The following is a 17,233-nucleotide window of genomic DNA, read 5'->3' as shown; positions in this document are numbered from 1 at the left end:
AAATCGTCACTGTGCTCGAAAATGATGTTCAGCTCGTACGGCAGTGCGGCGTTGGAGTCCGCGATGTGACTGGCTTTCTTTTGGTAATCCGTAATCGATGGGGGCCCCTGCTCTGGAAGAACATGTGAACGTTGAACACCAAGCGGTATGCAGCATTCTGAATAAGTTTGACAACATCAATTCGTTAGGGATATTAGATCCAACATGGATCCAGGCATAACTGTTTTCACCGGCATAACGAAGGATACACCAAAGTATTCTAGACATTCCTCGCAAACACATTTTTTTCCCCCAACACTTGGGCTGTGGTTGCCGCGCACGCGCTATCCCAACAGCTGTTCTTCACTTGACTGTCAGTCAGAAAATTCCTTCCTGGATCAGATGATGTGTGAAAATATCAGTATAATAGCATAATTAGAAATATTCTACTTCATTTAACCTTTATTTAACTAGGAAATTATTATTTTACAATGACGGGCAAACCCGGACTACGCTGGGCCAATTGTGCGCCGCCCTAATGACAGTATCGATTTAGGTTTTAAGTATCGCGGTTAGGTCGGTTAGAGACGTTCAATTTCGTAATGCAATACATTATTTTGGATTTATGTGCCCATTTAAACAGTTTTCACCCCGTTGACACGAAGGAGACACTAACTGTTACTGAGACCTCTATACAAAAAGAACACAAAAAATAGTTATCTGACAGATTGAACCTTGTAAGAATCCTGGATCTATGGATAATTTAACTGACTAATTAGATGCAAGGACAGAAAAGTAAATGTTTGATGTCACACGAATTTGGACAAATCCGTCAAGACGCCAACCAGGAGAAAGGCTTAAACACCAACGTGTGAGTTATATTGAATATGATCCCCCTTTATATAACAATATAATGACATAAAATGACTTATCAACCGATTTATCTTCAGTGGTACCTAGTTTCTAGACATGACCATTTATTAGTTGTGACACACTCAGGTTCCAAACTCTGTTTTAGACGAGACTGACTTTAAAAGACCAAAATGATCCAATTTACACTTTCCGGGGGAAATTATTGACACTAGACTAAATTAGTCTGATTTATATCGATGCGACATAGGCTGTTTTCAAGGGGATTGGTTGAAATTGGTTGCTTTTTTTAGGGGCGGTCGCTCTAAGGGCTATGGGACATTTCCTCTTGAAAGGCAATAAACGTCTAGCCAGGTATCCGAGCTGATATGCTCTCACGTCACAAAACCATGAAGGTGAAACGGATCACATCGGTCTGGAATCCAGGCTAATACACATCGGTCTGGAATCCAGGCTAATACACATCACCAATTAAAATCAACCAAGCGTAACAGACTAACAAAGCAGTACCACGTCTTGAAGGGCGATAAACATGAATGAACCAAATCAAATAAATGACTCACCTCGATCTGACCCTGTCGTGCGTACGAGGGGTGGTTCTTGAGGATCTTGATGGCCACGATATCATTGGTTCCCCTCTTCCAACACTTGGTCACCTGACCAAAGGTCCCTCTCCCCAGGAACTCCAGCACCTCATAACTACAGGAGACCGAACACAGAATCTCATGTTGCACCAGCTGGTAGTCCCCCTCTCCACTGGAGCTGGAGCTCTTGGTGGTGGGGGCCGAGTGGGGGATGGACTGGCCCGTACCCCCTCCTCCTCCCCCCGTACGCGTAGAGAAGACGGGAGGAGGGGCAGAGAGCTCCTCTAAGATCTGAACACTCCCACAGCCGCTCCCGCTCCCTTTGACGACCTCGTCATTCTTCCTCTTCTGGCCCTGTCGTCGCATCCCGTTCCCCATGCTGGCCGTCTCAGAGTTTGTGTGTGAGGAGTGTGTGTACTGGTCGTTGAGGCGGCGACTGGAACCCCGGGGGAGGTTGCCCGTGCTGTCTGCTGGCCTGACCACGACCTGGCCACGGGAGCCTGGGGCGGGAGGGAACACTAACGCAGAGGGGGCGAAGGGGGGCACTGCCATGCCTAGTGCAGGGGTGAAGGAGTAACCGCCTACTCCCTGCTGCCCCCCCACGGAACCGTATGGGCAGTCAGAGGAAGCGTCCCAAACACAGTTCTCCACCTTCATCTTCTTGACACGACAAAATGCGCTGGAGGAGCTGGAGGGAGCAGAGAACACCTGGAGCTGGGACGACATACCTAAGGAGAGGAGGGGAGAGGGAAGGAGAGGAGGGGAGAGGGAAGGAGAGGAGGGAAGAGGGAAGGAGAGGAGGGGAGAGGGAAGGAGAGGGGAGAGGAGGGGAGAGGGAAGGAGAGAAAAGAAGAGATCCATATACAACATTTAACACGTCATCGTGCCTTGATGAAAGGTCTTATAGCAACAAAAAAACACATTGCATGTTACAGAATACTCATTTAGCAAGAAATACATACTGTGAATATGTGTTGTGTCCATTTTATCTGTCTGCTAAATTCCTCTCCTATCAGCCAAAAACTGACTCCTGAGCCTGTGTTTATGAAGCATCTCAGGAACAGGAATACTGAACTAGGGTGCGTTTTCTCTTTTCGATAAAGATTACATGGACACGAAAGACCTGGGGGCCTGGGCCCGTATACACAAAGCATTTCAGAGTAAGAGTACTGATCTGGGATCTGTCATTATGAAATAAAAGGGCAAAACTGATCCTAGATCAGTACTCTTACTTTGAAATGCTTTGTGGATACGGTCCCAGATCTCTCCTGTCCATTCATGACAATCTTAAAGAGAAAACTGATCCTAGATCAGCACTCTTACTCTGAGACACTCTCACCTAGGCTGCTAGCATGCATCCCATCTCCTCTCACCTAGGCTGCAAGCATGCATCTCATCTCCTCTCACCTAGGCTGCTAGCATGCATCTCATCTCACCTAGGCTGCTAACATGCATCTCATCTCACCTAGGCTGCTAGCATGCATCTCCTCTCACCTAGGCTGCTAGCATGCATCTCATCTCCTCTCACCTAGGCTGCTAACATGCATCTCATCTCACCTAGGCTGCTAGCATGCATCTCATCTCACCTAGGCTGCTAGCATGCATCTCATCTCACCTAGGCTGCTAGCATGCATCTCATCTCCTCTCACCTAGGCTGCTAGCATGCATCTCATCTCCTCTCACCTAGGCTGCTAACATGCATCTCATCTCACCTAGGCTGCTAGCATGCATCTCATCTCACCTAGGCTGCTAACATGCATCTCTTCTTCCATTGCCTGACTGCACTATAGAAGTCTTTGGAGAGTTGGTTAAAGCTAGTCATGATGATTCTAAATGCATTGTGGGTTAAGGGCTTGTAAGTAAGCATTTCACGCTAAGGTTGTTGTATTCGGCACGTGTGACAAATAAAATTAGATTTGAACTGTGTCGAGGAGAAACCCACTTCCCAAATGTTCGAATGTAGTGCACTAAATGGCCTGTAACAAAACCCTGCAAGGAAGTTAGCTAGCTCTCCTGGAGCACAAAACTGGACAGTTTTATCTCCATCTCTTCATTCAAAGACTCCATCATAGACACTCTTACTGACAGTTGTGGCTGCTTTGTTGTGATGTATTGTTGTCTCTACCTTCCTGCTGTTGTCTGTGCCCAATAATGCTTGTACCATGCTGTGTTGTCATGTTGTGTTGCTACCATGCTGTGTTGTCATGTGTTGCTACCATGTTGTGTTGTCATGTTGTGTTGCTACCATGCTGTGTTGTCATGTTGTGTTGCCATGCTGTGTTGTCATGTTGCCATGCTGTGTTGTCATGTGTTGCTACCATGCTGTGTTGTCATGTTGTGTTGCTACCATGCTGTGTTGTCATGTTGTGTTGCTACCATGCTGTGTTGTCATGTTGTGTTGCTACCATGCTGTGTTGTCATGTTGTGTTGCTACCATGCTGTGTTGTCATGTTGTGTTGCCATGCTGTGTTGTCATGTTGTGTTGCTACCATGCTGTGTTGTCATGTTGTGTTGCTACCATGCTGTGTTGTCATGTTGTGTTGCCATGCTGTGTTGTCATGTTGCCATGCTGTGTTGTCATGTGTTGCTACCATGCTGTGTTGTCATGTGTTGCAACCATGCTGTGTTACATGCTATGTTGTTGTCTTAGGTCTCTCTCTTTATGTAGTGTTGTCTCTTTATGTAGTGTTGTGTTGTGTTGTCTCTTTATGTAGTGTAGTGTTGTCTCTTTATGTAGTGTTGTCTATTTATGTAGTGTAGTGTTGTCTCTATGTAGTGTAGTGTTGTCTCTTTATGTAGTGTTGTGTTGTCTCTTTATGTAGTGTTGTGTCTTTGTGTTGTGTTGTCTCTTTATGTAGTGTTGTGTTGTCTCTATGTAGTGTAGTGTTGTCTCTTTATGTAGTGTTGTGTTGTCTCTTTATGTAGTGGTGTCTCTTTATGTAGTGTAGTGTTGTCTCTCTTTATGTAGTGTTGTGTTGTCTCTTTATGTAGTGTTGTCTCTTTATGTAGTGTTGTCTCTTCATGTAGTGTAGTGTTGTCTCTTTATGTAGTGTTGTGTTGTCTCTTTATGTAGTGTAGTGTTCTCTCTTTATGTAGTGTTGTGTTGTCTCCTTATGTAGTGTTGTGTTATCTCTTTATGTAGTGTTGTGTTGTCTCTTTATGTAGTGTTGTCTCTTCATGTAGTGTTGTCTCTATGTAGTGTTGTCTTTTTATGTAGTGTTGTCTCTTTATGTAGTGTTGTGTTGTCTCTTTATGTAGTGTTGTGTTGTCTCTTTATGTAGTGTTGTGTTGTCTCTTTATGTAGTGTTGTCTCTTTATGTAGTGTTGTCTCTTTATGTAGTGTTGTCTCTTTATGTAGTGTTGTCTCTTTATGTAGTGTTGTCTCTTTATGTAGTGTAGTGTTGTCTCTTTATGTAGTGGTGTTGTCTCTTTATGTAGTGTTGTTGTCTCTTTATGTAGTGTTGTCTCTTTATGTAGTGTAGTGTTGTCTCTTTATGTAGTGTTGTGTTGTCTCTTTATGTAGTGTAGTGTTGTCTCTTTATGTAGTGTAGTGTTGTCTCTTTATGTAGTGTAGTGTTGTCTCTTTATGTAGTGTTGTCTCTTTATGTAGTGTAGTGTTGTCTCTTTATGTAGTGTTGTCTCTTTATGTAGTGTAGTGTTGTCTCTTTATGTAGTGTAGTGTTGTCTCTTTATGTAGTGTTGTGTTGTCTCTTTATGTAGTGTAGTGTTGTCTCTTTATGTAGTGTTGTGTTGTCTCTTTATGTAGTGTAGTGTTGTCTCTTTATGTAGTGTAGTGTTGTCTCTTTATGTAGTGTAGTGTTGTCTCTTTATGTAGTGTAGTGTTGTCTCTTTATGTAGTGTAGTGTTGTCTCTTTATGTAGTGTAGTGTTGTCTCTTTATGTAGTGTAGTGTTGTCTCTTTATGTAGTGTTGTGTTGTCTCTTTATGTAGTGTAGTGTTGTCTCTTTATGTAGTGTAGTGTTGTCTCTTTATGTAGTGTAGTGTTGTCTCTTTATGTAGTGTAGTGTTGTCTCTTTATGTAGTGTAGTGTTGTCTCTCTTGTCGTGATGTGTTTTTAGTCATTTAGTTGTTTTACATGTTTAATCCCAAGCACCCGTCTCCGCATGAGGCCTTTTGCCTTCTGCTAGGCCGTCATTGTAAATAACAATTTGTTCTTAACTGACTTCCAAAATAAAAATACAGGCCACAGCCCTTATCTAGTGTCTGACTGTCAAGTTGTTGACAACAACGTTGTTCACAAACAGCTATCTAGCTAGTGTGCTCAAGACAACTGCACTTATCAACATTATACATGTTATACTAGCCATGTATGATACAAAAAAAAAGGAAAAGAGAAGGAGCTTCTCCATCTTAACTGTTTTCCATCTAGGTTGACCATTGCAATGTTAAGGCCAAAACAGTGGACTCTCCTGAGACAAAGGCCTAGCTAGATAACTATCAAAATGTTGTGCCACTCTGGTGAACATCCACATTTCACCTCCAGGCGTAATCTAATGCAGTGGTTCCCAAGCGGTGGGATGACATTGACAAAATAATATATATATATATATATATACACACAGAGAACAAAACACAAACATGTCTCATGAGCTGAAATACAAAATCCAATAAAATGTTCCATAATCACAAAAAGCTTATTTTTTCTCAAATGTTGTGCACAAATGTGTTTACATTTTTGTTTGTGTGCATTTCTCTTTTACTAAAATAATCCATCCACCTGACAGTTGTGTCATATCAAGAAGTGGATTCAACAGCATGATTACACAGGTGCACCTTATGCCGGGGACAATATAGTCCACTTTAAAAATGTGCAGTTGTGTCACAACACAATGCCACAGATGTCTCAAGTTGAGGGAAAATTGTCAGGTGAAAACAGCTGGTAAAGAAATACATTGTAAAAAAAAACTATACTCTAAAATATTTACACAATTGGCATGCTGAGTGCAGGAATGTCCACCAGAGCGGTTGCCAGATAATTGATATAATATAAGCCGTCTCCAACTTTATTTTAGAGAATTTGGCAGTACGTCCAACCGGCCTCACAACCGCAGACCACATGTAGCCATGCGAGCCCAGGGCATCCACATCCAGCTTCATCGCCTGCGGGATTCGGAGGAGTATTTATGTCTGTAATAAAGCACTTTTGTGGGGGAAAAAGTCATTCTGATTGGCTGTGCCTGGCTCCCCAGTGGGTGGGCCTATTGCCCTCCAAATCATGTGAAATCCATAGATATATTCATTTGTCCCTAATCTATTTCAATTGACTTATTTCCTTATATGAACTGTAACTCAGTATAATCTTTGAAAGTGTTGCATTTATATTTTTGTTAAGAGTGTGTGTATATATATATATATATATATATATATATATATAACGTTTCAGTATCAAAAAATGTTTCCAGTGTAAACTTAAACATCTAAAACCGAATAGATTTGATGTAAAAAGGCCTTGTACATTATACAATAGCCTATAATCTTTAATAATTTACAATCAACAAAATACAAGCTAGACAATCAGGGCCCCATTGATTTTGATATGTTTGAGCATAAGAACACAGCATTGGCCATGTCAAATTGCAATGAAATTAGCTTAAAAACGGTAACGTTTTACTTTCAGTTCCATTGCAGGGTGTCTGGATTTGCATGAGATTAACTTTGAAACTGCTAGTTTCAATCTGCTGCCAAGATAATATTGTTGATGTATTGCTTGGTCTACTTGGTTTTGCACCCCTCAACCCTTATGGTGGGTCGCAACTCAAAATACAACTCAATCGGTGGGTCACGAAGCAAAACAGTTTGGGAAGCCCTGATCTATTCAATAGGACGTTTTATTGTATGTTACCCATTTCTCAAACAATACAATCGATCAAACGCAGAAAAATAAAACAGAGCTAGCCGAGATTGTCATTACTGAAGACATAGACAACTACAGTAGCTAGCTGGCTAACTTTAGCTACTTGTCCCATTTCAAGCCTAGCTAACTAACGTAGTTAGAAACGTCAATATCCCCCCGGGATGTAAACCCTACCGAAAACATCGTGTTTGAGACATAAACCATCTACATACCTGATTTGATTTCACAGTGTAATGTCGATGATTAATACAGTCATCAATTGAAATCCCACACAGGCTAGCAGATTATCTGATTTAGTTAGCTGACGTTCGCTATTTTGCCGATTAACTAGTAACGCTAGGCCTTCATTTCATTGTTTTCCAACGACAGAGAAGTAGATAAGAAGAAACACACAATTCGCGTGGGGGTTTCGGTCGGAAACAGTCGACTCGGTTGAAATAAAAATGAAATAAAAAGCAATCAAATAATAAAAACGTATTTCAGTAAATTAAAAAACACTTATTTTATAAGCTAAAACCCGATCATAAGACCACCTAACAGCAGACCGCTGTGAAGCAAGCCAGAAATACTAAGTACTTCCGGGTCACGGATTCTTCTTCTGCGGTAGGGTTTATCGGCGGTTGGTATGTAGCGTTATGGTGCATTTACCGCCACCTACTGTACTGGAGTGTGGGCCAGAGACCGGGACAAACTAAATCCTACCTGCCAGCCCCGTTGCTCTCAAAAAAGAAAAAACATGTCAGACTATATCTAATGACGTTCTACTCAATATACTCTTTAAAATCATTTCCTGTATGCCATTCTCCCTCATACTAGATGTCAGTCTCTCTCTTTCCCTCTGATACTGCCCACACTGTAGCAGTACATGCTCCAGGGTCTCTGTTTCCTAGCAATAATCACACTTTCCTGTTGGATGCTTTCCCATCACATTTAAGGTCTTATTCAACCGTGTCCCACCCTTAATCTACTGGCTGTGTCCCACCCTTAATCTACTGGCTGTGTCCCACCCTTAATCTACTGGCTGTGTCCCACCCTTAATCTACTGGCTGTGTCCCACCCTTAATCTACTGTCTGTGTCCCACCCTTAATCTACTGGCTGTGTCCCACCCTTAATCTACTGGCTGTGTCCCACCCTTAATCTACTGGCTGTGTCCCACCCTTAATCTACTGGCTGTGTCCCACCCTTAATCTACTGTCTGTGTCCCACCCTTAATCTACTGGCTGTGTCCCACCCTTAATCTACTGGCTGTGTCCCACCCTTAATCTACTGGCTGTGTCCCACCCTTAATCTACTGGCTGTGTCCCACCCTTAATCTACTGGCTGTGTCCCACCCTTAATCTACTGGCTGTGTCCCACCCTTAATCTACTGTCTGTGTCCCACCCTTAATCTACTGTCTGTGTCCCACCCTTAATCTACTGTCTGTGTCCCACCCTTAATCTACTGTCTGTGTCCCACCCTTAATCTACTGGTTGTGTCCCACCCTTAATCTACTGTCTGTGTCCCACCCTTAATCTACTGTCTGTGTCCCACCCTTAATCTACTGGCTGTGTCCCACCCTTAATCTACTGGCTGTGTCCCACCCTTAATCTACTGTCTGTGTCCCACCCTTAATCTACTGGCTGTGTCCCACCCTTAATCTACTGTCTGTGTCCCACCCTTAATCTACTGTCTGTGTCCCACCCTTAATCTACTGGCTGTGTCCCACCCTTAATCTACTGGCTGTGTCCCACCCTTAATCTAATGTCTGTGTCCCACCCTTAATCTACTGGCTGTGTCCCACCCTTAATCTACTGGCTGTGTCCCACCCTTAATCTACTGGCTGTGTCCCACCCTTAATCTACTGTCTGTGTCCCACCCTTAATCTACTGTCTGTGTCCCACCCTTAATCTACTGGCTGTGTCCCACCCTTAATCTACTGGCTGTGTCCCACCCTTAATCTACTGGCTGTGTCCCACCCTTAATCTACTGGCTGTGTCCCACCCTTAATCTACTGTCTGTGTCCCACCCTTAATCTACTGGCTGTGTCCCACCCTTAATCTTGTAAAAATAGCCTCCTCTCTACTGTCCCTTCCTGCCGTCCTCCCTTTCCAGACTTTCCTCTGTACTTGAAATAAATGCCTGCCTTTAGTATCTCTATTCCACTGCTCCTGTCATCTCTACACAATCACTGTCTATATCAGACTTTAAACCTGTCATCTCTACTCCATCACTGTCTATATCAGGCTATTAACCTGCTCCTGTCATCTCTACACCATCACTGTCCATATCAGGCTTTTAACCTGCTCCTGTCATCTCTACACCATCACTGTCTATATCAGGCTTTTAACCTGCTCCTGTCATCTCTACACCATCACTGTCTATATCAGGCTTTAAACCTGCTCCTGTCATCTCTACACCATCACTGTCTATATCAGGCTTTAGCCTGTCATCTCTACACCATCACTGTCTATATCAGGCTTTTACCCTGCTCCTGTCATCTCTACACCATCACTGTCTATATCAGGCTTTAAACCTGCTCCTGTCATCTCTACACCATCACTGTCCATATCAGGCTATTAACCTGTCATCTCTACACCATCACTGTCTATATCAGGCTTTAAACCTGCTCCTGTCATCTCTACACCATCACTGTCTATATCAGGCTTTAAACCTGCTCCTGTCATCTCTACACCATCACTGTCTATATCAGGCTTTTAACCTGCATCTCTACACCATCACTGTCCATACTAGGCATTTAGCCTGTCATCTCTACACCATCACTGTCTATATCAGGCTTTAAACCTGCCATCTCTACACCATCACTGTCTATATCAGGCTATTAACCTGCTCCTGTCATCTCTACACCATCACTGTCTATATTAGGCTGTTAACCTGTCATCTCTACACCATCACTGTCTATATCAGGCTTTTAACCTGTCATCTCTACACCATCACTGTCTACATCAGGCTATTAACCTGCTCCTGTCATCTCTACACCATCACTGTCTATATCAGGCTTTTAGCCTGCTCCTGCCATCTCTACACCATCACTGTCTATATCAGGCTTTAAACCTGTCATCTCTACACCATCACTGTCTATATCAGGCTTTAACCAGCTCCTGTCATCTCTACACCATCACTGTCTATATCAGGCTTTTAGCCTGTCATCTCTACACCATCACTGTTTATATCAGGCTATTAACCTGTCATCTCTACACCATCACTGTCCATCAACATCCCCACTACTAAGTGCTTGTTCAGCCAGTACATCAACTGCCTCCTTCCCCTCCACCCCCACATGAGCTGGGACCCAAGTCAATCTTATCTTTTTAATCCTGCCATGGGGTTTGTAGCACCTCATTAAAGCAGATATTGTCTGTTACATGACCTAAAGGACTGGAGACTCATTAACACTGCACATGAATCAGAGCAAATAACTGCTCTGTCTGGCTTGACTTCCTCCACCCACTGCAAGGCCAACAGTATGGCCATCAGCTCCCCTGTATATACAGTCAGAGGATCTGTAATACGTTTCCTGACTCTCACCCCACATTCTTGCACTACAGATGCTGACCCAGTACGTCTTGTCCTTGGATCTTTTGAACCATCTGTGTAAATGGCCACAAAATTCTGATACACAGTATCCAGACGTCTCTTAAACCAATCAGATGGATCAAAACCCTCCCTATCTTTCTGTAGTCTCTCCAATACTTCTAGATCTACTACTGGAGGTGGGAGGAGCCATGGAGGATTTACAGGGATAGCTACCATTGGACTAAACTCCCTTCCATACAGTCCCATCTCCTTCACCTGGGTATTACCAACCCACCCAAAGCTTGTGTTCTGTCTTCGCTCATGTTCCCAGCATGCCTGTAAAATCCCTTTCACAGGATGAGACACCCCATGTCCCTGTAGGTTGACCCAATAATTAATTGCCAGCTGCTGTCTCCTAATCTGCAATGGCACATCCCCCATCTCCACCTGTAGTTCAGCCAATGGGGAGGTCTGAAACGCCCCACTCCCTGTATAACATCGAGCCTTTGCAATGATGTCCGGGCTGCCGAACCATACGCTGTACTGCCATAGTCTATTACAGAACGGATCAATGCAACATACATGGTCCTCAATGAGGAACGCCCAGCCCCCCACTCCTTCCCTGTCAGACCAGATCAATGCAACATACATGGTCCTCAATGAGGAACGCCCAGCCCCCCACTCCTTCCCTGTCAGACCAGATCAATGCAACATACATGGTCCTCAATGAGGAACGCCCAGCCCCCCCACTCCTTCCCTGTCAGACCAGATCAATGCAACATACATGGTCCTCAATGAGGAACGCCCAGCCCCCCACTCCTTCCCTGTCAGACCAGATCAATGCAACATACATGGTCCTCAATGAGGAACGCCCAGCCCCCCACTCCTTCCCTGTCAGACCAGATCAATGCAACATACATGGTCCTCAATGAGGAACGCCCAGCCCCCCCACTCCTTCCCTGTCAGACCAGATCAATGCAACATACATGGTCCTCAATGAGGAACGCCCAGCCCCCCACTCCTTCCCTGTCAGACCAGATCAATGCAACATACATGGTCCTCAATGAGGAACGCCCAGCCCCCCACTCCTTCCCTGTCAGACCAGATCAATGCAACATACATGGTCCTCAATGAGGAACGCCCAGCCCCCCCACTCCTTCCCTGTCAGACCAGATCAATGCAACATACATGGTCCTCAATGAGGAACGCCCAGCCCCCCACTCCTTCCCTGTCAGACCAGATCAATGCAACATACATGGTCCTCAATGAGGAACGCCCAGCCCCCCACTCCTTCCCTGTCAGACCAGATCAATGCAACATACATGGTCCTCAATGAGGAACGCCCAGCCCCCCACTCCTTCCCTGTCAGACCAGATCAATGCAACATACATGGTCCTCAATGAGGAACGCCCAGCCCCCCACTCCTTCCCTGTCAGACCAGATCAATGCAACATACATGGTCCTCAATGAGGAAAAATACAGCTACAAATCTCCTTGTTCCCCTGAGACTTCCTGACCTCTGCTTCTAAGCAGAGCACTGGGTCCATAGTTCCCCTTCCCTTCCTGAATCCACTCTGATGTGGCGATACTAGCCCCCTACTCTCCAGGAAGTAAGTTAGCCTCTCCGTAATCATACGTTCCATAGTCTTACATACATGTGATGTTAAAGCTATTGGCCAATAGCTTGTTGGCCTCGATGGGTCCTTCCCTGGCTTCCGGATTGGTCCCACTACTGTCTCCTTCCAGCTGTCTGGTAGTTGATTGGTTCCACTACTGTCTCCTTCCAGCTATCTGGTTGTTGATTGGTCCCACTACTGTCTCCTTCCAGCTGTCTGGTAGTTGATTGGTCCCACTACTGCCTCCTTCCAGCTGTCTGGTAGTTGATTGGTCCCACTACTGTCTCCTTCCAGCTGTCTGGTAGTTGATTGGTTCCACTACTGCCTCCTTCCAGCTGTCTGGTAGTTGATTGGTCCCACTACTGTCTCCTTCCAGCTGTCTGGTAGTTTCCCCTCCTCCCACACTCTGTTTTACAATACCCAAAACATGACTAAGATGGGCCAACGTAACATAACACACCTCATCTTTCCCAGGTGAAGTTAACACGGCCGTACCTATTTCCCTTTTCAAGTCCGTCATGGTAAATGGTTCAACACATAATTTACATCCTCCCTCCCATCCATCACTTCAGGATGCCCCTCTCTCCATAACTTCTTAAACGGCTCACTGGATGAAAGTCAACAAATGGCTCAGTCCAGTTATCTGTGGCTGGTGGAGAGCCCACTTCCTATATATCTAGACTGGACTGCAATTCAACACTTCACACGTTCAGGCCCTATCAAAGGTGTTACATCTGGGGTGACGCCAGGAGTAAAAGCAAAAGAAATACACCCAAAAAGTATGTGGATTCGACTATTTCAGCCACACCCGTTGATGACACAGCCATGCACACAGCCATGCAGTCTCCATAGACAAACATTGGCAGTAGAATAGGCCCGTTCTGAAGAGCTCAGTGATTTTCGGTTTGGCGGATGCCAGACTCATTTGCAAATTCCTGTCATCCGCTTTCGCCAGTTTCTCCCTCCAACCAAAGATGTTCAGAACTAATCCATTGTGCCCCATTGTCCTTAAGAAAGTCTGTAACTTGAGCATCAAGGATGATCAATCAATCAAGATTTTTTTTAAACAGATCTCAGAATTGTAAAACCTCTCCTATTTTCAGTCATAGATAGTAGTTTAGTTAGCTACAGTGCATTCAGAAAGTATTCAGACCCCTTCGATTTTGTTACATTACAGCTTTATTATAAAATTGTTTAAATAAAATAAAATCAATCTACACACAATAACCCATAATGACATCACAATACCCCATAATAACATCACAATACCCCATCATGACATCACAATACCCCATCATGACATCATAATACCCCATCATGACATCACAATACCCCATAATGAAAACGCGATGGTGAGATAAGACACATTGTGTCAGACTCATTTGCAATTGACTGTCACAGCCCGACATTTTAGTTTATTTAGTAAATATTTTCTTAACTCTATTTCTTGAACTACATTGTTTGTTAAGGGGCTTGTAAGTAAGCATTTCACCGGAAGGTCTACTACACCTGTTGTATTTGGCGCATGTGACACATAGGATTTGATTTGAGTTGAGAAGACAATCAGAAATCCTGCTAGAATGAGTGCATTTGAGTGCATTTAAGTGCATTTAATTTAATTTAAGTGCATTTAATTATTATTTGAGTGCATTTAATTACCACATTTTTTCACATGGTTGAGGTCACAAGAATTTGGGGTCGTAGGGCAAAAAAGTTTGGGAACCCTTGCAACATTGTCTACCTGTGCGTTTAAGCCACTGCGCAGGTGAGATTTTTTTTCTTTTTCTTGTTTCATAAGGGGCGGTCTCTCACCTCCTCCGCTCTCAGGTGACACAGGTTAGTTCCATGGAAGTTCAAAAACACTTTTAGCCCTCTTCTACAGAATTGTCAACACTTGTGGAGAATTCACGCCATGTTTTCTTTCTTCCAGGAAATGCTTTGATGGAATCCTCTTTGTCAGGACCTTGCAGAGACATTTAGGGAACAGGTGTTCATGTCTAAAAATGACACACATCTCCAGTTTTTGGTCACCGATATCTAAAATAGATCAATCTTATTTTGTAGGGGTATTTTCACTGGAGGAGGGTAGCACTTCTAGACCCCTATCTGAGAACGTGCCTTGTCATTGTAGTGGTTTTAACTAAAGTCGATGTCCGCGCCCAGTTGGAAATCTAATTGGCATTATGAAAAAAATCCCCATAAAAATCAGTCTGTTTAAACTAGAGAGAGATTCTGATTTTGGAAACAGTGATAGGAAACGCCAATCAGATGTTTCACATTTATTCATCCGGTGAAATATCTGGCTCATTGTTCTGTCTGTGGACCAACCGTCTGTCATCACCTTTAGGTTTCCCCCTTTCACTTTCACTTCTCAAGAATCAGCTGTTTCTCCTGCATCTCCGGTCCGGGGTCACGGATTTATGTAATCCTTCAGAATAAAAGTCCCGTCCCGTATACTTTGTAAATTAACAATCAGGGTGAAAATTATGAAAATGTGCACAATTATCGCAGAAGGTTCCTGACTGTTTTTTTTTTTGTTTTTTTACCGAACAAACGACGTCCTTTATAAACCCTTAACTCTGAATTCTCTATACCGTTATAACAGTGAGAGCTGTCGCACCTATACCGTAATTACACTAAGAGCTGTCGCACCGTGGATACAAGCTTTCTAACCCCAGTGGCATAACAATGACATGGCAGCGAATGTAACGTAATTATATGATATTGTTGCGAATTACAACACACTTACGGGTACAATAACATTAGCTTATTTTGCTGTTACTACAATAATAGTTCCTCAAACCAGAGGGAGAGGGAGAGAGAGATAGAACTGATTGCACCAGAGAGTGATTTCACAACTCGAAGACAGTTATTTTAAAGCAGATTAATTTATTTTACAATCATAGCAATAAATATCACTTGAGTACAAAAAATATGCACTTCAGACGTAAAGGGACAATCATATAACAGGGTTCATTTGAAAAAAGAGAAACTAGGTCTCAAAATAACTACATGTTGAAATAAAGGTGACATATTTGTTTTGATTATAAAGATTGTAGACCGTATATTGTATAAAATATAAAAAATAAATACTGAAAAAGAAAGACCTTGGTATCCCAACTGCTGCTTCCTGTCCTAGACTACTACGGTGACATCATCTATCAAAACACAACCAAGACCTTAATTTCTTCCCTTCTTTTAGTGCTCTCTGACCACTGTGCCTCATTCTCCTCCAGAAACTCTGTAGCTTGATCCTCACACCAGAATGCCCCAATGAAGAGCTAGAAGAGAGGACCAGAGCAGAAAGAGGGAGAGAATTACAATATAGTGATGTTTAACAGACTCTTGAAATACCTCCTATCCTGAGCATCAACCCAATAACAAAACTGATACGATCATCATAAGTGACACCAAAAGTAAAACTATCACAGTACGACAAAAAAAAAAAAAGATTCAGAGAGAGAGCGAGAGAGAGAGAGAGAAGATTGAGTTAGACAGAGAGAGAGACTGGAGGAAGATCAGACATCAACAGACATCCATTAACAGAGACCAGAGGAAGGTTTCAAAGAAGTTTCTAAGTCCATCTACATAGCAGCTATCCATCCATCCATCCATCTTAGCCTGGAGTACTCACCATTTGTACTGTGTGGAGGTCTGTGTCTGTCTGTTATTTCCTATCCACGCCTCCATCTCCTCCTCTTCCTCCTGTCTGTTTGCTATCTGGTCCCAGATCTCAGTGTTGACAACCAGAGAACCAGCAAAGGGTAGGCTGACCTGGCTACAGGTGATCCAGCGACACAGAGGGCAGCACGCGGTCAGGAGGCCACTCTGGAGCCTGGAGATTGTCTCCAAGCACGGCCCACAGAAGGTGTGTTCACAGTGGAGCACCCGAGGGATTTTCTCCCTGCGAGAGTAGGGTTGGAAGCAGACGCAACAATTCATGTCTTCACTCATCAGACCCATGGCTGGTTGGCTGGGTTGTGGAGGGATGAATGGATGGATAGACGGATGGACAGCTGGAGCACAGGAGGAACTCTGGATGGAGAGCAGTGTCTGGACAGGAAGACGTGGGGTTTAAATGCTGGTCTCAGGTCCGTTTTCCCCTTTGTGGATTATTAAGGTCCTGGTTTGGATTTGACGAGGGTGAGCTGATCCTAGATCTGTCCTTTGGAGCATGGATCAGGAAGCTGCAATAGACATTAGGATGTTTAAATTCCTTCAATCACTGACATTATAGAAACATATCTAATGATTTCTCTCAAATCAACACGCTGGCAGGTTTTTCTGAGAAGACGTGAATAAATTGTTTTTTTTAACATCACACAACTCTTAATCACATCCATAGTTATCACACTTAGACAATATGTTTTCCTTTCATCATTATCAATAAGAGGAAAGATTTTACTTACTTGGGAGGTTTACAGCCCAGGAACCAACTATTCGATGCCTAAACTTTATCCGTGAATGTGTGTGAGAGAGAATAAAAGTCTTGTAATATTGTCTGCCTGTGTGTCTGCTCTCCTTTTAAGCCACTGGGGAGGTGAATTATTTTTTTTGTTTCATAAGGGGCGGTCTCTCACCTCCTCCGCTCTCAGGTGACACAGGTTAGTTCCATGGAAGTTCAAAAACACTTTTAGCCCTCTTCTACAGAATTGTCAACACTTGTGGAGAATTCACGCCATGTTTTCTTTCTTCCAGGAAATGCTTTGATGGAATCCTCTTTGTCAGGACCTTGCAGAGACATTTAGGGAACAGGTGTTCATGTCTAAAAACGACACACATGTCCAGTTTTTGG

At 43.6% G+C, this 17,233-nt stretch overlaps 1 protein-coding gene and 1 long non-coding RNA gene across 4 annotated transcripts in view; both read right to left on the bottom strand.

Moving 5' to 3' along the window:
* Positions 1–7,885, bottom strand: part of LOC139413911 (homeodomain interacting protein kinase 1b) — a 67,179-nt gene extending 59,294 nt beyond the window's left edge. For all 3 annotated transcript variants that reach the window (XM_071161763.1, XM_071161765.1, XM_071161766.1), the window contains exons 1-2: positions 7,520–7,885; positions 1,413–2,161 (exon numbers count right to left, since the gene is read on the bottom strand). In XM_071161763.1, the coding sequence (XP_071017864.1) occupies positions 1,413–2,159 (747 nt within the window). In that variant the 5' untranslated portion in view covers positions 2,160–2,161; positions 7,520–7,885. The remainder of the gene's footprint in view (positions 1–1,412; positions 2,162–7,519) is intronic.
* A 7,540-nt stretch (positions 7,886–15,425) lies between these two features.
* On the bottom strand, positions 15,426–17,009 carry LOC139414485 (uncharacterized). The gene is made up of 3 exons (XR_011634881.1): positions 16,848–17,009; positions 16,073–16,625; positions 15,426–15,719 (listed from the first exon to the last, which is right to left on the bottom strand). It is a non-coding gene; the product is annotated as an uncharacterized lncRNA (long non-coding RNA).
* Between the last annotated feature and the right edge of the window lie 224 nt (positions 17,010–17,233).

Source organism: Oncorhynchus clarkii, chromosome 7 (assembly GCF_045791955.1).
Source record: "Oncorhynchus clarkii lewisi isolate Uvic-CL-2024 chromosome 7, UVic_Ocla_1.0, whole genome shotgun sequence".
NCBI lineage: Eukaryota > Metazoa > Chordata > Actinopteri > Salmoniformes > Salmonidae > Oncorhynchus > Oncorhynchus clarkii.
This window is presented reverse-complemented; position numbering and strand designations above follow the sequence as displayed.